The 22194-nt window shown below is 38.4% G+C and overlaps 1 protein-coding gene across 23 annotated transcripts in view; it reads left to right on the top strand.

Moving 5' to 3' along the window:
• Positions 1-22194, top strand: part of CEP70 (centrosomal protein 70) — a 240464-nt gene that overhangs the window by 161678 nt on the left and 56592 nt on the right. For 11 of the 23 annotated variants that reach the window (XM_043874140.1, XM_043874133.1, XM_043874132.1 and 8 more), the window contains 4 exons: positions 15398-15522; positions 20698-20788; positions 20910-21033; positions 21351-21531. In XM_043874140.1, coding sequence (XP_043730075.1) covers positions 15508-15522; positions 20698-20788; positions 20910-21033; positions 21351-21531 — 411 coding nt within the window. In that variant the 5' untranslated portion in view covers positions 15398-15507. The other 12 variants (XM_043874152.1, XM_043874154.1, XM_043874141.1 and 9 more) reach the window with 10 other exon arrangements.

Below are 22194 nucleotides of genomic sequence, written 5' to 3'. Positions count from 1 at the left end.
ATTTGAACCCTGGTGGGTAGATGAGGCCCATGGAAGACTCTTGAGACCAGCGCAGCAGGACACCGAGCTAAAGACTGAACTTGTGTGCAGAGTCCTCTCCTTTGCTGGCAAACAGAAGAGCTAGAAAGGCCTTCGGGCTCATAAGAAGGAATTCCTTTGGAGCACATGTTATAGAGCTTCCTTCCCTCTACTTGCTACATACAAAATCCAGGAGCGAATAGAGAGGGGTTATTATTGTTAGTAATTAGAAAATAATCAGTCTTTTTGTGCTTTGAAAATTGTGAAGGATACTGGTGATCCTCCTTCTAGTGTCCAGTTTCCTCTCGATCCTTATAGGACTCCAGTTTACCCAAGTAGCCATGCTTCTGCTTTACAACCCATGTGACTCAAGGAGCACCCATCCCACTGCTAATTCCAATTATGCTAACTCCTTCTCTCTTCTGGAACTCAGGCTTAAATCATCTGTAAGTCTGCCAGGCAGTTACTGATTGGAGGCAGAGTATGTGCCTAAGTGACCTAATTGGCTCAAAAAATCAGAAGTAAAGATTTCAGATGGAAAAGGAAGCATGTGGTCCTGATTGCTCCTGGTAGACATCTGGGCCAGCACTTTCATTTTAATTTGAAACTTACTATGTTTACAGCAGAACAGAGGGAAAACTCTTCCTTGATCATTTGATAAACTTGATAGCCTTTACTTTCCAATAACTTGCCCTTGATAGCTTGTTGAACCACTGAGTCAACCTAGTCCAAAGTCTGTGTTGCCTCTGGATGACAGTTATATGAGATAACAATTTTCTTATTGCTTAAGAAGACAGTTTCATTCAGTGTTCTATTCTATTTATAGCTCAAATAATCCCAATTGTCCAATGATATTTGGCTTCCTACCTGTAATTAAGCAGCGACACTCAGAAAAGTGGGTAAGTCCCCAGATTACCCTAGAAAAGTCAAGAAGTGAGATTCTTTGTGTTCCAAGTGTTGAAGATGAAAATTTGTCAACCATTGCTAGTGTAACTAGCTGAGTATGGAATGGGCAGGGGGCAGTGTTGAGGTGAGGACATGTTTCCATGGGCAGACATAGAGATCAAACTCAGTGGCCCCAGCTGCCTGGAAGAAGGCTGAGTATGGGCCTGAAAGTTGAACCCTAAAAACCGTGACTCTGAGACCTCCTTGTGAAAGACACCGTGACTGATGCCCTCCATGGGAGATCCCTGTTGGCTATTGTGGGACCTGTTAATGCTACAGACCTGCATCCTTCGACCAATTGGAAGGTACAGGTTGTCAACAGTGCCATCGTGTGGCTACAAGGTGCAATGACAATGGCTGCCAGACCTCCCCTTCAGGTGTATGGCAGCTGGGTTTTACCTTGGGAATTTCTGGGTTGCTTAACCTGCCATGAGTTTTTGAAAAAGGTGTATAGGGGCCCTATTTGTAGATTCTGAATTTATTAAAGTGATCATTAGAGGATTTAGATAATTTCCTTTCATGGAAAAAAAAGGAGTATTTGTACCCTGTGAATTTTTTTTTTTTCATTTTCGTTTTTACCTCTATATCAGGATGCACGAAAGTTAGGCTTGAAAATTCCCAAGCAAAAGCTTTTCCACTTTATACTTCTTTTGAAACCTCATCTATGGTTCCCCGTCACCTCCAGGACAAAGTCCCAGCTCTTTAGTGCATCTGCTAAGGCCTTCTTCCTCTGAGTCTCCAATGACACAACACACTCCTCAGCTTCCTCAAGAAGCCTATTATATTGGCCAATGCTTTGTAAGTTAGATTTTTAGGGAGAGCAGATATGAGCTGTACCAAAGGAGCCCAGATTTCATTACAGAAAATAAAGTAAGGTTTACTGAGCACTTATGAACTAGGCATTATAATAACATGTTTTGTTGGAGTTATTAGTTTAATTTGCACGTGAAGTTTTCTGTAAATACCCATAGGAACAGAGTAAAGGGCTAAAGTATGTGATTAAATAGTTAATCCCACTAGGGGACTGAAGGTAAAGGAAAAGTATGGGAGACTCCTGTGAGTCAATGGCCACTCAAGAAAGCAGACTTGCTTAGCAACAAAGCCAGGTAACAGAAGCATGAGACATGTTCCAAAACAATAAAATGATGGTGTCATGAGACATGCATCCTGCCCAGTGAGGTCAGTAAATTAATGATTACTAGGACATTACTAGTATTACTACTATGATTACGCCTCTGCACACACTAAAAACAAAAATATAAGTGAAAGATGGCATTATACTGAAAGCTGAGATGATTCACCATATTTTAGAATATATTACTGCTTTTTTTCTCATTTCCATTGAGCCAGGACAGTCCCAGTTAGACCATGTAGGGACAAAATAACTCCCAGCCTGATGTGGAGGAGGAACTGATGATGGAAGCCTGATGTCTACTCAAGAATGAGGAAAAAGGTGTCATTCTCCCCCTCCTCACTTTTCCTTTGATTATAAAACTGTAGCCCCATTAAGCTCTCTGAGCAATACTCCCTTGCCCATCTTCCTTGCAATGAACCGCTTCTTGTCTATCACTTTTCTCTGGCTGACTTCTTTCTGCACTAAGACATCAATAACCTTAGACCACCCCTCCCACCCCACCCTCCTCTGCCCTTGAACACATTTCTGTGGTTTCAATGCCTTTCCTATCTGTTTTGTTGGGGAGCTCACCATTCTTCTTATGCATCTCTCTAGGTTTGTAGTGATAGATCCCTACCTTGGCTTGGCTGCACACTGGAATCACCCGGGGGAGCTTTAGCAAACTATTGGCCCATGGGTCTGATTCTGATATACTTGGCCAGGGGTCTGAGCATCCGTTTCAAGTTTCCCCAGGTGATTCTGGTGGGCAGCCAGGGTTGAGACTCACTCAAGGAGGAGGGAGACTTCAGCGACCCAGCGACCCTCCCTTTCGTTCCGTTCTGTGCCCTGCACACCTTTCTCTAATCAAGCCCGCCATACTGCACCGTTAATTGCAGGGTGCATACCTATCTCCCTAACTACACTTTGAACATCTCCAGTCAGCCACTTTTGCATTTCTGGAGCTCGATATCTGGCCTGACACTTCGTCGAGACTTGGAAAATGCTTCACGGGAGGATAAAATGTCATGAACACACTTATTTGCGGCCTCCAAGTGCCAGGCACCGCAGCGCTCAGCCGGGATCTAGGGAGTGAGAGAGATGGAAGTGCGCAGGCGCAGAGCCCTTCCCCCGCCCCCGCACACTGGAGTCTACGCCAAGGGTGAGCCCCGCCCCCAGTCGCGGAGCCAACCAGAGGGCGCGAGGCAGGACCAGCCTCTCCGGGCGGTCAGAGGAAATCGCTGCGGTGTTCCAGCCGGGGCAGAGGCAGATTCCTCGATGAGCTCCTGCTCGATTGGCCGACCTTCCACGGTGGGATAACGGTCGCAGAGGCGGGGCCGGAGGCAGCTGAGCCGGCCGGGTGGAGCGCGCTGCGGGAGGTAGGCGGCGGCTGAGGAAGGTGAGCGGCGTTCTAGGTTTACGGAGGCGTCGGCCGTAGACCCCGCCTGAGGAACCCCTACCCGAGGAACCCCTACCCGAGGAACCCCGGGACCTGACCTCACCTGCGCCCTGAGAGCGGTCAGACGAGCCGCCTCGGGACTGCTTCGCGCCAATTAAAATGCCAGTATAAAGGCCGAGGTGACGCGGGTAACCTGATAAACCTGGTTCGAGTCTGGCTTCCCGCCCTTTGTGGTCTTTGACTCCCCTTGTAACAACTCAGCGCCTCAGTTTGTTTATTTGTGGAACACAGCTGATAATTCTTGCCTTACATGGTGATTGAGAAGATTAAATGAGGCAATGAGTGTGAAGCTTGGAGTGATTTTCGGCGCGCCCTGAATTCTGGATAAGTAGGTAGTTACTCCATCCCCAACAGTTCACCAGAACCGACCCGCTCCACTTTTCAGTGTCAAGGTGTCTGAGGAGGTGGCTTGGCTAGTGAAGACTAGGAATAGAAGGTGGGGGATACGTGAAGGTGTAGGTAGATGATTATCTCTTTCTCCGTTTTATTAGGCCCATTTCAGAGTGCGGGGCTCTTTATGCAGAGTCTAATTTGATTTTTATTCTGGTCAATGAGTTGGAAATAATTGCAAGGCTGAGAGACTTGTAACACACAGGCCAAACCGAAGTGTTTTTGTACCACTTTGTTTTCTAACCATAAGGTTAAAAACACTGTGCACGCATTATCCATGTTGGTTTCAATCCTCTGTATGAGGTTTTTGTTTTGTTTTTTACTTTTGCTATTGCCAAGTAGCCTTGAGCCTTGCCCACCCCACCTTGGGGAGGAGGTGGCTGACAAGCGAATGCCGCAGCTTTTGCTTAGAGGTGTGTTCTGATCGTTTATGTAACCTCTCCTGGGGCAGAATGATTTGGTCTAGAGGAGATCCAGCCCTAATTTAGATTACTTATTTGCGGTAAATTCAGTTCTTCTTAGGAACGTTAAATAGAGACTTTGAAAGCATTTCATGTTCCATTTATTGCAGTAAAGTGAAATATGTACTTTTTAGAAAGCTAATTACAGATTTTGATGTGACTTGACTTGAGAAAGAACAGCTACCGCCTATGCATTATTTCCACTTTCCTGCCCAAAAGTAGTGAAAAATAAACACATTTTAATGTATGGTGCATGTTATAGGGGCTTCAGACTTATAAAGGGCAAGTTACCAGAGGATTTTTGGTAGACATGGACAGTGCAAGGAGATAGAACTTTGTTTTGCTTCTCTGCATGTGTCTTTCTGTGCAGTGTATAAATGAACTCCTACCCTGCAACTGCTATTGCTACTGTCTTACAGTCTTACAGTGTGATATGACACTGATTAAAGCAAGCTTTGGCTTTGGGGAAGCATTGGGTCTCTTCTTCTGACGCAAAGTTCCAGACCTTTGTCTTGATACAGTTTGTAGTGGGGAGAAGACTGCTGCAAACCATTGGCACGTTAATTTCACAGCATGGGCCCCTGAAAAGGAGGGCTTGGTCACAGGTGGAATTGTGATAGTTGTTCTTCCTGCCTTTGCTTTTTATATTCAGTGGTTTCTGTCTGTCTGAGAGTACTCCTGACAATAAGAATTATTCTGCCTTTGAAGCCAGAATCAGAATTGATGCTAGACAGTGATAGAGTTGGACACCCAGCTAAATGTTTTAGCACAGCTGGGAGAGGAAAGGTAAGTGGAAAGAAGACACCAGTGAAGGCACTTGGTGGTGACCATCAACGTCCTTTAGCAGTTAATTCTGTGATTCCAGCTTTTGTTTAGTGGTCACCACCAGTACCATAGATGACTGCTCTGGGAATAACACAAGACCTTTCTTACTAGGAGATGAGCATTTTAATATTTGGATCTCTTATCTTTTTGAAACCTAGATGAAGATCCAGTTTCAGACATGAGACTCACTGAGTGATCATTTCATTGAGATCAACTTGAATGACAAGGTGAAAAGTGCCAAGAAGAATGTGGTATGACTGAGGTATGTCTGATGTGGTAGATAACTCTCTCTGGGAATTGAGAGACCATGGAAAGAATCTACTAATTATGGAATACTGTACATATATTTCCTTTTGACCTCCTCATAATCCTATCAGGTATTTGAAGCTCCATAAAGGAAACTGAAGCCCAGAGAGGCTAAGTATTTAACACAGATAGCTCGTCACCAGTTCTAATCACCGCCTCTATCCTGCTGTGTGCCAGGCACTGTTCAATTAGTCCTTTCTATTTTAACTTTTCTAATCTTCCCAAGAACCTATGAGCTAAGTACTTTTATTTTCCTCATTTCATGATAAGGAAATTGAGGCACAGAGATTAGTGGTTTCTTGGTTGCATGGCAGAAGCACGCTATTCTGGCTCTACCAGCCTTCTTTTGGTTAGTATTTCCTTTACTTTTGGCTTTATTGTTACTTAATGAAGTTGTTTTTTTTTCATTAAAGAGTGAACTTTTATTATGAAATCAAACAGAAATGAACACACATACTGAATATATACCTTAACAAATTAAGAGATGATACCACCTAGGTCAGGGTAGAGAACCATGCTAGCCATGCTAAGACTGGTCTATCCCAATTACAACTACTTCTGTACTCCCATTAGTGCATTCTTCTGACTTTTACAGTAATTTCCTCCTTGTGTTAAAAAAAAAAGTTTTTTCCTGAATCTGTATTCTTCAGCATTATAGTGTATCTCTTGCTCATTATATTAAAAAAAAAACAAAACTCTTAATCTGTAGGTTTTTTCCCTGTTCCTTTCTTTTCCTTATAATCTATCTGAAGGACTTGGCTCATTTGACCTATATATCCTACAGTCTGGATTTTGCAATTTGCATACTCATGTACAGTTGATTATGTTCCTCTGCCCTGGGTAATTCCTAAACATTTGTAGCTGGATCAAAGATTGGATCAGACTCAGATTCAATTCCTTTGGTAATTCTCTAGGTGGTGGTTGGCAGGATTATAGGAGGTGCAGAATGTCTTGTTTCTCTTTGTGTTTCCAGCACCTGTTAATACTTGATGCCTGTATATATGTTCATTGAAGGCTGCAAAATAGTGATATTCTAATTCTGTCATTTCTTTTACTTGCTTGTTAGAATATTAGCACCTCAGTTGAATATTTAGCCGTAAAATCTCTTTAGGAAAGGCAGCATAAGCAATTTGTTGCATTTATTTACCAATTTTTGAGAAAATGAATTGGTTCCTTCTGAAGATAATTCTTTTAAAAAGCCTAATATCAATATGAAGTCATAAATTTAAACATTTTACGGGTTTCAGTTCATTGTAGTTATTATAATTGTCAAAGCTAATGTGTTCACATTTTTGAGTGGGAGGAGCCTACTCAAGTCTATCCTTTTGATATGACCCTACTAGTCTTTTTTTTCCTTTGGCTATTTCCTGACCAGGGATTGAACCTGTGCCCCCAGCGTTGGAAACAGAGTCTTAACCACTGGACCATCAGGGAAGTCCAGCACTACTAATCTTTAATAACTCCCTTGTTGTCTGATATCTTGAATCAATTCTGTCCCAAATCTGAAATAAAATCTTCAAAAAACTTTTTTTTTTTTTTTCCAAAAGGAAATAGCATTTCAAGATCATAATCTGTATTCTTGGGATCCTGAGTCAATCATGGTTTTAGTCTTTTCTGTAGACAGGTAGATATAACTATCCTAGCTCTGTCTCTGTACAGAACTCTTCATTTGTAAAACTGAAATTCTATACCCGTTAAATAACTCACCATTCCCCTGGCAATCACCATTCTACTTTCTGTATAAGTGGGATCATACAGCATTTGTTTGTGACTAGCTAATATACTTAAGGTTCATCCGTGTTGTAACTTAGGTTAATATTTCCTTCCTGTATAAGGCTGAATGGGCTTCCCTCATGACTCAGATGGTAAAGAATCCACCTGCAGTGCAGGAGACCCAGGTTTGATCCCTGGTCAGGAAGACACCCTGGAGAAGGAAATGGCTGCTTACTTCAGTATTCTTGTCTGGAGAATTCCATGGACAGAGGAGCCTGGTGGGCTGCAGTCCATGGGGTCACAAAGAGTTGAACACCACTGAGCTGCATACACTACACTACTACTTAAGGCTGAATAATATTCCACTGTATGGTTTATAGCATATTTTACTCATCTATTCATCTGCTGATGGAACTTGGGTTGCTTCCACCTGTTAGCTATATTTTGTGAATAATACTGCTGTGAACATGGATGTTCAAATATCTTTTTAAGACCCTGCTTTCAGTTCTTTTGTCGAATTGCTGAATCATAATGGCATTTCTACATTAAATTTTTTGAAGAACCACCGTGCTATTTTTCATAGCAGCTATACCATTTTATATTCCTGACAGTGCACAAGGGTTTCAGTTTCTCTACATCCTCACGAGTAACTGTTATTTCTGTTTCTTTTAGCCATCGTAATGGGTATGAGGTGGTATCTCATTGTAGTTTTAGTTTGCATTTACCTAATGGGTAATGTTGAAATATTTTCATGTGTTTATAGCCTTTTTTATTTTTCTTTAGAGAAATGTCTGTTCAGGTTCCTTGCCCATTTTTTAATCAGATGTTTTTGTTAAGTTTCCGGAATTCTCTGTATATTCTGGATTGTTTATTGTTATTTAGTTGCTAATTGTGTCTGACTCTTGCAACCCCATGGACTATAGCCCACCAGGCTCCTCTGTCCATGGGATTTCCTAGGAAAGAATACTGTAATAGGTTGCCATTTCCTTCTCCAGGGGATCTTCCCGACTCAGGGATCAAACCTGTGTCCCTTGTGTCTCCTAAATTGGCAGGGAAATTCTTTACCACTGAGCCAGCATGGAAGCCACATATATTCTGGATATTCCTTATCACCTAAATGATTTGTGAATATTTTCTCCCATTCCATGGATTGCCTTTTTAATCTGCTGACAGTATCTTTTGATGCACAAAAAAATGTTAAATTTTTGTAAAGTCCCGTTTGTCTGTTTTTACTTTTTGTTGCCTATGCCTTTGATGTCATATCTAAGAAACCATTGCCGAATTCAGGATTGTGAAGCTTTTACCCTGTGTTTTAAATTTTTACAGTTTAAGCTCTTAAATTTAGGTCTTTGATCTATTTGAGTTAATTTTTGTGTGGTCTTAAGAAGGGTACAACTTCATTCTTTTTACAGTTTTCACAGCAGAGGAAGAGACTGACTATATCCTTTTGAAGGCTTTTTGGCACTCTTATTGAAAACCGTTTGACAGTTCAGTCGCTCAGTCGTATCCAACTCTTAGTGACCCCATGGACTATAGCACGCCAGGCTTCCCTGTCCATCACCAACTCCCGGAGTTTACTCAGACTCATGTCCATCAAGTCAGTGATGCCATCCAACCATCTTGTCCTCTGTCGTCCCCTTCTCCTCCTACCTTCAATCTTTCCCAGCATCAGGATCTTTTCCAGTGAGTCAGTTATTCCCATCAAATGGCCAAAGTATTGGAGTTTCAGCTTCAGCATCAGTCCTTCCAATGAATATTCAGGGTTGATTTCCTTTAGGATTGACTGGTTGGATCTCCTCTCAGTCCAAGGGGCTCTAAAGAGTCTTCTCCAACACCAAAGTTCAAAAGCATCCTTGCCACTCACATTTGACAATAAATGTGGGGGATTATATCCGGCCTCTTTATTTTATGCAATTGTCTATGCCAACACCACTCTTTTGATTTATGTAGCTTTGCAAAGGAGTTTTAAATCAGGAAGCTGTTACTACTTCAGCTTCATGTTGTTACTCCTCCAGCTTCGTTCTTCTTTTTCAAGATTACATTCAGGTGATGACATTCAAGCTATTCATGGTCCCTTGAGATCCTGTATGTATTTTAGGATGGGTTTTCTATTTCTGAAGAAAATGTCATTGGGATTTTGATGGGGATTACATTGAATCTGTAGATTGCTTTGGTCAGTATCAATGTCTTAATATTAAGTCTTATGATCCATGAATATTGGATGGGATCCCATTTACTTATGTCTTTTTAATTTCTTTGAGCAATGTTTTGTAGTCTTCATTGTACAAGACTTTCACCTCCTTGGTTAAGTTTACTCCTATTTTTATTCTTTGATGCTGTTGTATTTTTGTTTGTTTGTTTTCATTTATTTTTATTAGTTGGAGGCTAATTACTTTACAGTATTGTAGTGGTTTTTGCCATACATTGATATGAATCAGCCATGGATTTACATGTATTCCCCATTCTTTGATGCTGTTGTAAATGGAATTCTTTTATTTTCCATTTTAGGTTTTTTGTTGTTAGTGTATAGAAATGAAAATGGTTTTTATATGCTAATTTTCGTATCCTGCTGCTTTGCTGAATTCATTTATTCTAATGTGTGTGTGTGTATTTAAGGTTTTTGGCATATAAAATCATATCATGTGCATATAGAAATAATTTGACTTCTTTTCCAATTTGGATACCTTTTATTTCTCTTTCTTGCTTAAATGCTTGGTGAGAACTTCCATTTCTATATGGAATAAAAGTGGTGAATGTGACATCCTTGCCTTGTTCCTCATCTTAGAGGGAAAGCTTGTAGTCTTTTACCATTGAATATGATGTTCGCTGTAGCTTTTTCATATATGGCTTTTGCTGAGTTGTGTGCGTGCTAGTTTGCTTCAATCATGTTCTACACTTTAAGACCCCAGGATCCTCTGTCCATGGGATTCTCCAGGCAAGAATACTGGAGTGGGTTGCCATTTCCTCCTCCAGGGGATCTTTTGTTGTTCTAGTTTCCTTGTATTCCTAGCTGTTGAGTGTTTATCACAAGAAGATGTTGAATTTTGTAAAATGCTTTTTCTGCATCAATTGAGATGATTGTATGTTTTTTTCCTTCATTCCATTAATGTACTGTAATATGTAATACACTGATTTCTTTTCATATGTTGAACTAATTCCTCCATTCCAAGTATAAATCCCACTTGAATATGGTGTATAATCCTTTTAATATGCTGCTGAATTTGGTTTACTAGTGTGTGCATGCTCAGTTGCTTAAATTGTGTCCAACCCTTGCAATCTCATGGACTATAGCCCTCCAGGCTCCTCTGTTCATGGGATTTTTCCAGGCAAGAATACTTGCAATGGGTTGTCATTTCCTCCTCCAGGGAGTCTTCCCAACCCATGGTTCAAATCCTTGTCTCCTGTGCCTCCTGCATTGGCACTCAGATTCTTTACCACTAAGCCACCCGGGAAGCTTTTGGTTTACTAGTATTTTGCATCAATGCTTGTAAGGGATATTACTATTTTTCTTGTATTGTCTGACTTTTCAATATTAAGGTGATGCTATCCTCCAAGAATGAGTTAGAAAGTATTCCCTTGTCTAATTTTTTTGGATAGTTTGAGAAGAATTGTCAATAGTTCTTTAGATGTTTTGGTAGAATTCCTCAGTGAAGCCACTTGATCCACGGCTTTTCTTTCGGGGAGAGTTTTTTGATTACTGATTCAGTCTCATTACTAGTTACAGATGTATTGCGATTTTCTATTTCTCTGTGATTCAGTCTTGGTAGGTTTTGTGTTTATAGGAATTTGTCTATTTCATGTTGATTATCTAATTTGTTGGCATACAATTGTTCATAATATTGTTTAATACTTTTTTCTGTATAATTGGTAGTAATGTTCCCACTTTGATTTCTGATTTGAGTAATTTAAGTCTTCTCTTTTTTTCCTGTTCATCAGGTAAAATTTGTCATTTTTGTTGATCTTTTCAGATGTCTTCCATTGACTTTCTCTATTACTTTCCTAGTCTCTATTTCGTTTGTTTCTGCTCTAATTAATCTTTATTTTTTTCTTTTGCTAGCTTTGGGTTTAGTTTGTTCTTTTTCTAGTTCCATAAGTTGCAAACTTAGGTTGTTAATTTGAGATCCTTCATGTTTTTAATGTAAATTTTTATAACTCTTAAATTTCCCCCTAGGATTGCTTTCCCTGTGTCCCATAAGTTTTGAAATATTGTGTTTTGTTTTCATTAATATCTTAAGAGTTTTCTAATTTCTCTTGTGATTTCTTCTTTCATCCATTGGTTATTTACAAATGTGTTGTCTACTTTCCATAAACTTATGAATTTTTGTTTTAGTTTTTGATTTCTAAGGTCACCTCTTTGTGGAGACTTAATTTGTGGTTTAACATATAGTCTATCCTGATAATGTCCCACATGCACTTGGAAGACTGTATTCTGTTGTTGTTGAGCAGTGTTCTTTTCTTTTCTTTTTTGCTTTTTGATCAGCTTGTGGGATCTGAGTTCCCTGACCAAGGATCAATCCCGTGCTCCCTGCAGTGGAAGCATGGGGTCCTAAACCACTGGATTACCAGGGAATTCCCCAGAGTGTTCTTTATAAATCTACTAGATCTGGTTGTTTTAGTCTGTCACATTGTCTGTTTCATTACTTTTCTTCTGTCTGATTACTATGTAGTCTTGAGAATGGGGTGTTAAAATCTCCAGCTATATTGTAGAACTATTTCTTCCTTCAATTCTGTCAGTTTTTACTTCCCATGTTTTAGTGGTCTGTTGTTAAGTGCATAAGAGTTTATAATTGTTATGTATTTTAGCTGTATTGAATCTTTTATTAATATGTAATGTCCTAAAAAAAATATGTAATGTCCTTTTTTGTCTCTAGTGGCCTTTTTTGATTTAAAGTCTATTTTGTCTAGTACTAATATAGCTACACTTTCTTTTTTTTTTAAATTATTTTCATGAAATACCTTTTACCATTCTTTCACTTTCAATATCTTTGTGTCTCTGGCTCTAAAATGGGTCTTGTTTTAGGCACATAGTTGGATCATATTTTCTTAAATTCATTCTACCAGTTTGTCAAGAGTTTGACTCTTTTACATTTAGAGTGATTACCGACAGGTAGGGCATTACTATCTGTAATTTTGCTATTTTTTTGTAACATCTTATGGCTTCCCCCCCTCATTTCCTGTATTACTGTCTTCTTGTGTTTAGCTGATTTTTTTTTTTTTTGGTAGCAGAATGTTTTCTTTTTCTATATATACTATCACTGTTTTCTTTGTGGTTACTGGGAGGATTACATTTAGCATTATAAAATTATAACAGTAATTTGAATTTATCGCAGCTTCACTTAAATAACGTATGAAAATTCTGCTTCTTTACAGCTCTATCCCCACCTCTTTCAGCTGTTGATGTTGCACAGTGACATCTTTATACATGTGTGGCTGAAAACAAATTAAGAATTCTAGTAAATGAGTTAAGTCTCTTAAATTAGGTAGAAAATGTGTGACATTACAAACCAAAGTTATAATAATATTAGCTTTAGACTAATGATTGTTTTGTAAGAAACGATCTGTTTCTTAAGTCATGTAGAAAGCAAAAAGTGGAGCTACACATCTTTGTTATGATAGTAGCAGCTCTCATCGTCGCCCGTGTGTTTCCCGTGCCATGCACCTTTACTGAGACACTTGGTCTTTCCTGTGGCTTTGCTTTAGTCTGTGTCCTTTCACCTCAGCCAGGGGGACTCCCTTTACCTTTACTCGCAGGGCAGGTCTAGCGGTAGGGAACTCCTTAAACTTTTGCTTCTCTGGAAATATCTTTCTTTTGTTCTCACTGTTGAAGGATAGTTTTGCCAAACATAGGATTCTTGATTGACAGTTTCTTTCTTTCAGAAAGAAATATATCCTCTCAGTACCTTCTGGTCTCCAAAGTTCCTGTCAAGAAACCTGCTGGTGATCTTGCTGATGATTCCTTGTGTGTGATGTGTCACTTCTCCCTTGCTGCTTTCACGATTCTTTGTTCTTTCAAAAGCTTGATTGTAGTACTTCTTGGTGTAGGTCTCTGAGTTTATATTTCTAGGAGTTTGTGTCTTTCAACAAATTTAGGAAGTTTTCAGCCATCATTTCATAATCTCCCAGCCACCCTCTCTTTTCTCCTTCTGGGACTCCCACAATTCGTGTGTTGACACAACTGGTGGTGTCTCACAGGTCCTTTAGGTAAGGTTCACTTTTATTCAGTCTTTTTTTTTTTTCCCTATTCTTTAGACTTGATAATTTCCATTCTCTTACCTTCACACTTACACAGATTTACCCTTTTGCCTGCTCAAATCTGCACTGAATGCCCCTAGTAAATTTTTTATTTCAGTTATCATTTTCAACTCCAGAATATTTTTGATTTTTTTTATTTGTTTGTTTTGTTTTCTCTTTACTGATATTTCTCTTTTGATCATATATTTTTACTTATTTTTTCTCCACATCTTCCTTTAGTTCTTTGAATTTTTTAAGGTGGTTGTTTTAAATGCTTTGTGTAGTAGATCTGCCATCATGTTTTGTTTTGTTTTCAGGGACAGTTTCTTTTGATTTTTTTTTTTCCTTTGAATGAGCCATGCTTTCCAGATTCTTTGTATGCTTTACTTTTTATTGAAAACTGGAGATTTGAATCTAGTAATATCTATGGAAATAAGATTCTCTTTCTTTGCCATTGTTTGCTGGGTTTTGTTTTTCTTTGTTTTAAATTGTGGCTGTCTTTGTGCTGAGGGTCAGCCTGACTTATAAACTTGAGGTGTTTTTAATCCTACACCTTTCTCTGGGTACATGCAGTGGCTTTCTAATTTCCCATATATGCATTTAGAAGTGCTCTATGTGAACCTTGGTTGAATTCTGATTTGGAAAAAAAAAACAAACAAGATATTTTTAAGACATTTGGGGGAAAATTGAACATGGACTAGATATTAAGTGATAGTAAGGAATTAATATAATTGGGTGTGACACTGGTATTGAAGTTACGTTTAAAATGAGTCTGTATTTATTGGAGGTGAGTGCTGAAATATAAGTGAGTAAGAGAAATGAAATAAATATGGAAGAATGTTGGTTATCATTGATCTGTGTTAATGAATATACATGGGTTCATTTTACTCTTTCTCTACTTGTATATATTTTTAAAAATTTCTCTAATGAAAAGTTTAAAAACTAGCTGAAAGGTGGTAGCCATTGAAGTTGGCTGATACTTTCAAAAAGTATCTTTATTTAAATAAAAGTGAGAGAGATGAACATAGTGCATTAGAGACCAGAGTTTAAAGGGGAGAGAGTACTCTATGATGTCAGCAGCAAAAATGGCAGAATTGGAGAATTTGCAACATGTTCCTAGATTTAGCTGAAAATGAATTATTGGTAACTAGTATTGGGGGATTTCACTATCTGAAGTAGAAGCAGAAGGACAGAAGGGTGATTTGCAAGAAAAACTGAACTAGCAGCAGGGAGGATCATTTTACTTCTCTGGGTCTCACATGGTTATAGCACCTGATATATTAGTACAATTCTCCCAGCACTTTCCTGCCAGCTCTGGACAGCTAGAGATGTTGGATTAAACACTTTCCAAGGTTCTCTCACGTTGCGAGATTCCATGATGCTAATGAATATGTGTGTATGATTGTGCCTCTGCAAAGGAAGAGTTAGATACCATAAGAATTCAAGGAAATTTTTTCCTATAGGATGGCAAACTCTTAGACAACAAGAGCACGTGATGGGAGGGTAGACTGAATATAAACTTGTGTGTGTGCCAGTCAAATAGAATACGTTGTGTTGCTAGCCTTTGATCTACTTAGTAATAAAGACCACCTAAGAATGTGACATTTAATTTACCCTTTGAGTTAGGCTAGTGAATTAATTGTTAAACTAATGAATTCAGACAGTTCTTTCAGTTTTTTGGGAAGCAGCTTCCAAAAAATGTTTATTAGCATCACTTGCTTTTCACATTACCTAGTTAAAACAAATAGTTTTCTTTGTGTTTATGTGTGTAAAATCCTATATTGTTTCATTTTAGAGGAGAATATTATAAAATTCTAAAAATTAGTTTTCTTAGAAGTCATAGAAGTTTTGGCATAGGAATGCTTAAATTGCCCAAGAGTAGTAGGTTCTATTAAATATAATTTTCTTTAACACCTATTGCATTTTTTTTGAATTTAGGCAATTCAATTTCTTATTGCCAATCTCAACTTCTTTTGACTCTACAAAAGAAATTGTATCTACAGCAGCCCCTAAAGCCAAGGAGTCCAGCAAATCATCAGATAAGACTCATGACTGAAAAACAGGTAAACTTGAAATATTTGAAACCAGTGTTTATCAAAGTATGTGTCAAAAAATGCCACATCAACAAATGTGAAAAATCTTACTTTAAAAGGCTACTTAAGTAAAATCATTTTGGGACATGAGGGGTTAAAACTGTTAAATGGTATCCGTATTCTAAGACCTCACAACATATCAGTCTCCAGAAGAGACTTTATTATACAGTTTTTCCTATTTATGTAATACTAACTTGATGACTGTTTCATTAGACTGGTCTTCATTTTATACTTGGAAAATGCCGTTCTCAACTATTTTGGAATTTGCAAACAGTTATGTTTTTCTTCAAACATAATTTAACTCAGATGACCATTATATCTACTACTGTGGGCAAGAATCCCTTAGAAGAAATGGAGTAGCCATCATAGTCAACAGAAGAGCCCCAAATGCAGTACTTGGATGCAATCTCAAAAACGACAGAATGATCTCTGTTCGCTTCCAAAGCAAACCATTCAGTATCGCAGTAATCCAAGTCTATTCCCCGACCAGTAATGCTGAAGAAGCTGAAGTTGAATGGTTCTATCTATGAAGACCTACAAGACCTTCTAGAACTAACACCCAAAAAAGATGTTCTTTTCATTATAGGGGACTGGAATGCAAATCCAGAAATACCTGGAGTAACAGGCAAGTTTGGCCTTGGCATACAGAATGAAGCAGGGCAAAGGCTAACAGAGTTTTGCCAAGAGAACACACTAGTCATAGCAAACACCCTCTTCCAACAACACAAGGAAAGACTCTACAAGTGAACATCAGATGGTCAATACCAAAATCAGATTGATTATATTCTTTGCAGCCAAAAATGGTGAAGCTCTATACAGTCAGCAAAAAACAAGACCGGGAGCTGACTGTGGCTCAGATCGTGAATTCCTTATTGCCAAATTCAGACTTAAATTGAAGAGAGCAGGGAAAACCACTAGACCATTCAGGTATGACCTAAATCATATCCCTTATGATTATACAGTAGAAGTGACAAGTAGGCTCAAGGGATTAGGTCTGATAGAGAGAGTGCCTGAAGAACTATGGACAGAGGTTCATGACATTGTATAGGAGGCAGTGATCAAGACCATCCCCAAGAAAAAGAAACGCAAAAAGGCATAATGGTTATCAGAGGAGGCCTTACTGTGAAGGCTATGAAAAGAGAAGTGAAAGGCAAAGGAGAAAAGGAAAGATACACCCATTTGAATGCAGAGTTCCAAAGAATAGCAAGGAGAGATAAGAAAGACTTTTTAACTGAACAATGCAAAGAAATAGAGGAAAAAAATAGAATGGGAAAGAGTAGAGATCACTTCAAAAAATTAGAGATACCAAGGGAACATTTCACACAAAGATGGGCACCGTAAAGGGCAGAATAGTATCGATTTAACAGAAGCAGAAGATACTAAGAAGAGGTGGCAAGAATCCACAGAAGAACAATACAAAAAAGGTCTTCACTACCCAGATAAGCATGATGGTGTGATCACTCATCTAGAGCCAGACATCCTGGAATGTGAAGTCAAGGGGACCTTAGGAAGCATCACTACAAACAAAGCTAGTGGAGGTGATGAAATTCCAGTTGAGCTATTTCAAATCCTACAAGATGATGCTGTGAAAGTGCTGCACTCGATATGCCAGCAATTTGGAAAACTCAGCAGTGGCCACAGGACTGGAAATGGTCATTTTTCATTCCAATCCCAAAAAAAGGCAATGCCAAAGAATGCTCAAATTAGCACACAATTGCACTCATCTCACACGCTAGCTAGCAAGGTAATGCTCAAAATTCTCCAAGCCAGGCTTCAACAGTTCGTGAACCATCAACTTTGAAATGTTCAAGCTGGATTTAGAAAAGGCAGAGGAAGCAGAGATCAAATTGCCAACATCCATTGGATCATCAAAAAGGCAAGAGAATTCCAGAAAAACATCTACTTTTACTTTATTGACTATGCCCAAGCCTTTGACTGTGTGGATCACTACAAACTGTGGAAAGTTCTGAAAGAAATGGAAATACCAGACCACCTGACCTGCCTCCTGAGAAATCTGTATGCAGGTCAGGAAGCAACAGTTAGAACTGGACATGGAACAACAGACTGTTTCCAAATAGGGAATGGAGTATGTCAAGGCTGTATATTGTCATTCTGCTTATTTAACTTATATGCAGAGTATATTGTGTGAAATGCTGGGCTGGATGAAGCACAAACTGGAATCAAGATTGCCGGGAGAAATATCAATAACCTCAGATATGCAGATAACACCACCCATATGGCAGAAAGGGAAGAGGAGCTAAAGAGCCTCTTAATGAAAGTGAAAAAGGAGAGTGAAAAAGTTGGCTTAAATCTCAACATTCAGAAAACTAAGATCATGGCATCTGGTCACATCACTTCTTGGCAAATAGATGGGGAAACAGAGTCAGACTTTAGTTTTTGGGGCTCCAAAATCACTGCAGATGGTGACTGGAGCCATGAAATTAAGACACTTTTTCCTTGGAAGAAAACTTATGACCAACCTAGATAGCATATTAAGGAGCAGAGACTACTTTGTCAACAAAGGTCCATCTATTCAACACTATGGTTTTTCCAGTAGTCATGTATAGATGTGAGAGTTGGACTATAAAGAAAGCTGAGTGCCGAAGCATTGATGCTTTTGAACTGTGGTGTTGGACAAGATTCTTGAGAGTCCCTTGAACTGCAAGTAGATTAAACCAGTCCATCCTAAAGGAAATCAGTCCTGAATATTCATTGGAATGACTGATGCTGAGGCTGAAACTCCAGTACTTTGGCCACCTGATATGAAGAACTGAGTCACTGGAAAAGACCCTGATGCTGGGAATGATTGAGGGCAGGAGGAGAAGAGGACGACAGAGGATGAGATGGTTGGATGGCATCAATGACTCAATGGACATGAGTTTGGGTAAACTCTGGGAATTTGCAGTGGACAGGGATGCTTGTCCTGTTGCAGTCCATGGGGTCACAAAGAGTCAGACACGACTGAGTGACTGAACTGAGCTGATGTTTTTCTTTCTCTTAAAAGAGTTATCAGGACTTCCATCCACTCCAGTACTCTTGCCTGGAGAAGCTCATGGACGGAAGAGCCTGGTAGGCTACAGTCCATGGGGTCGCTAAGAGTTGGACACGACTGAGCGACTTCACTTTGACTTTTCACTTTCATGCATTGGAGAAGGAAATGGCAACCCACTCCAGTGTTCTTGCCTGGAGAATCCCAGGGACAGAGGAGCCTGTTGGGCTGCCGTCTATGGGCTCGCACAGAGTCGGACACGACTGATGCGACAGCAGCAGCAGCAGCAGGACTTCCATGGGAGTCCATGGTTGAGACTGCCTCCCAGGGCATAGGGTGTGGGTTCAATGCCTAATCGGGGACCTAAGATCCTACATGCCTCTTGGCCAAGAAACCAAAGCATAAAACAGAAGCAATGTTGTAACAAATTGAATAAAGACTTTAAATTGTCCACATAAAAAAAAAAGTCTTTAAAAAGTTATCAGGGAACAGTATTTGTATAATTTGGTCGTTCAAAATGTCACTTTTTTATAGAGCTTTTTTTTTTTTTAAATGAGTCTTAGTAGGTTTCCACTTATATACCCACACAGTGCTTTTGGCTCCCAAAACGGATACTAGCAACAGTTTTAGTTCTGTTTCTTTAATCTCTGTGACCAGAAGACAAAAATAAGGGGAAAAATTTGTCAGGGCGGGGAGAGTTACAGAAAGGATAAAGAAACAGAAGAAGGTCAGCAGTCAAAAGGAAAGATTTGTTTGCTACTGTGAGCCATAATCCTATCAAAGAGTTATCAGAACAATTTGGTTTTGTCTTGATAAATTGATATACCTCAATTTAAAATTGAGGTATAGTTGATTTACGGTATTAACTTCAGGTGTGTAACATAGTGAATCAGTAGTTTTACAGATTTTACTTCATTAAAAGTTATTACAAGATAATGGTTATAATACTCTGGCTATACAGTGTATCCTTGTTGCTTATCTATTTTGGTAGATTTTTTAATGTCTGAGGGGTATTTGGATGTGAGTGTGGTAGTTGCTCAGTCATGCCTGACTCTTTGCAACCCCATGGACTGCAAAGTAGCCTGCCAGGCTCCTCTGTCCATGGAATTCTCCAGGCAAGATTACTGGAGTGGGTTGCCTTTCCTTCTCCATTGGATGTGAAGAGTAATACTTTTATTTGAACTTTAAAAAATTTTCTAGGAGAGAGGGAGGGGAAAAATTCTCCAAATTATTAATATTAACATTATTATAATATTTACATGCTATTCACTAATAAAATATATTAGACACTTTTCAAGCATTTAAATAAATTGAAATTTTACTCAAATCACCTTTTTACAAATATACGTACGTTATACTCTATAAGATACTTAAGGGCTTTTAAAAAGAATGCAGAGTATTTTACACACTTGATTTCAAGATTGATCATTGTACTTAAGAACCTATTATTGATGTTAATACCATGAATTTAAATGTCATTTTAAAAATATGTGTGTCTGTTCTTACTGTATTTTATGTTCTTTTCTTCCCCATTGTTAAGTTTTTATTTATTGTTAGGTTTTATTCTTTTTTTAATCTGGAGAGAGTTCCCTTTTCAGTTACATGGGGTAAATACATATTTAGAATCAGGGATACAAAACTTAGGAGTGTCTTTCAGAATATTTCTACTAGAATCCGTTACCTAGGTGGACAGACTCCTTTTCATAGTAGACCTTGTCCATTATACAAGGAACTACCTAAGTTATTGACTCTTCCAGTCAGATATGTTTGATTTTGTTGTGACCCCGGTCATTGTTAAGGTGACAGTTAAATAAAAAACCTTAAATTAAAAGTTCAGTTAAGTAAGAAACTTAAGGTCTGTTTAATTCACTGAAATTATAAGGCTTTTAATTTGTTGATTAAGACCTATATATGTGTTCTGGAATTACGTAATTCCAGATATAATGTAACTATCTATGCTTATTTGCATCCTTTTTAGTCTAATTTTGTTAGAAACAAATCTGTTTTAATTTTAATCATTGTGTGTATAAAAATTCATATTAAAGCTTTTGGAGAAAAAGTCTATTGTTCTGAAAATAAAGGAAATTGTTTATAGGAGGGCCTTTCTTCCGCCTGTATCTTAATGTTGATCCTTTTCTGTCTCCTTGTGACTGTAGCGGGAAGAAGCAGAATGGGAAAGCATAAGTGTGCTGCTGATGATGCATGGCTTAAAGCCTTTATCTCTAGTCAAAAGAACAGATATGAAAGGTAATCAAATTACATTCTTGCTCCTTAAGATAAAAAGCTTCTTTTTTTGTTAAAATTTTTCAATCTTAATTTTTTTCTTATCTTCATTTTTACTATGTGTATTACATTTCAAAAAATGTAGATCTCATCATTTTTGACAAACAGTCATCACAAACGATGAGGGAGAATTTAAAAACAATGATGGAGGAAACATCACGTCAACAGAACATGATCCAGGAGCTCATAGAAACTAATAAACAGCTTAAGTAAGAGAATGGAAAAAAAATCTGTTTTGAATTGTATGTGAACAAATGATATGCATTTTAAAAATAACTTGCTTGAAAAGAATCTTGAAATTTAGTTTTCCATTGATTATATATTAAGTAAAAAATATTTTCAGTAGGTAAATCTTTTGGTAATAGCTTCAATATAATGATACCCTATGTTTCCTCTGTTGGTTTGTGTTATAGAAATTTTAAGAATGCAAAAAAATTTTACAAAGTCATTATGTTGTTAGATGGATGTGTTGGTTGATATGATTTGTTTCTATTACTAAGAGAAGGAATTGTACGTCTGTTACTAGAAATGAACTTCAGCAACAACAAAGCCGAGCTGCAGATCAGGAACAACGAGCTAATGACTTGGAACAAATTATGGAGAGTGTGAAGTCCAAAATTGGTGAAATGGAGGATGAATCTGTAAATAGGGTTTGCCAGCAACAGAATAAAATAAAAGAACTTCAAAAGGAGCATAAAGCTTTACAGGTACTGAGTTAAACATTTTCTTACATGATAGTTTTAAAACACCTTGTCAATGTTACAGGTGACTTCCATGTTGCTTAGTTCAGTGATCGTTATCTTCCTTTACCTATTATTATCATTGACTTGAAATTCTCTTTGCTATTTCCAGAATATCTTCTCTTCTGGTTTTCCTCTAACCCCACTGGTTATTTTTTGATCCTGTTGCTGATTCTTCGCATTTTCCTCAGACTCATCCCTTAGACTTTTTTTTTCCTATAAATTCTAACTTCCTTGGTGATGCTCAGTCTAATTCATAGTACTTTTAAATCTGTGACACAGGCTTCTTTCCTTAATTCCAGACTTAAATCCTGCATCCGACTTGATATCTCTATTGGATGTCTAATTAGGCATCTAGAACTTTTTAACATGTCCAAAACCGTACCTGGATTTCCTCCCCAAACTTTCGTCTTTTAATCTCTGCTCTGGTCCAAGTCACTTTCATTTCTTTCCTATTTCTCTCTTGGTTTCCCTACTCCAAGCCTTGCCTATTTTAGTGTGCTCGCAACATTATAGCACAGAACACTCTGACTTTGCTTTTTCTTTTTCTTAAAGGGAAAAATCCAAAACTCTTAACCATGATCTTACATGATTGTCCCCGTGTTACCTTCTGACTTCACCTACTGTACC

This window comes from Cervus elaphus, chromosome 19, assembly GCF_910594005.1.
Source record: "Cervus elaphus chromosome 19, mCerEla1.1, whole genome shotgun sequence".
Lineage (NCBI taxonomy): Eukaryota > Metazoa > Chordata > Mammalia > Artiodactyla > Cervidae > Cervus > Cervus elaphus.
The sequence above is the reverse complement of the archived record's forward strand: the minus strand, read 5'-3'. Positions and strand labels throughout refer to the sequence as shown.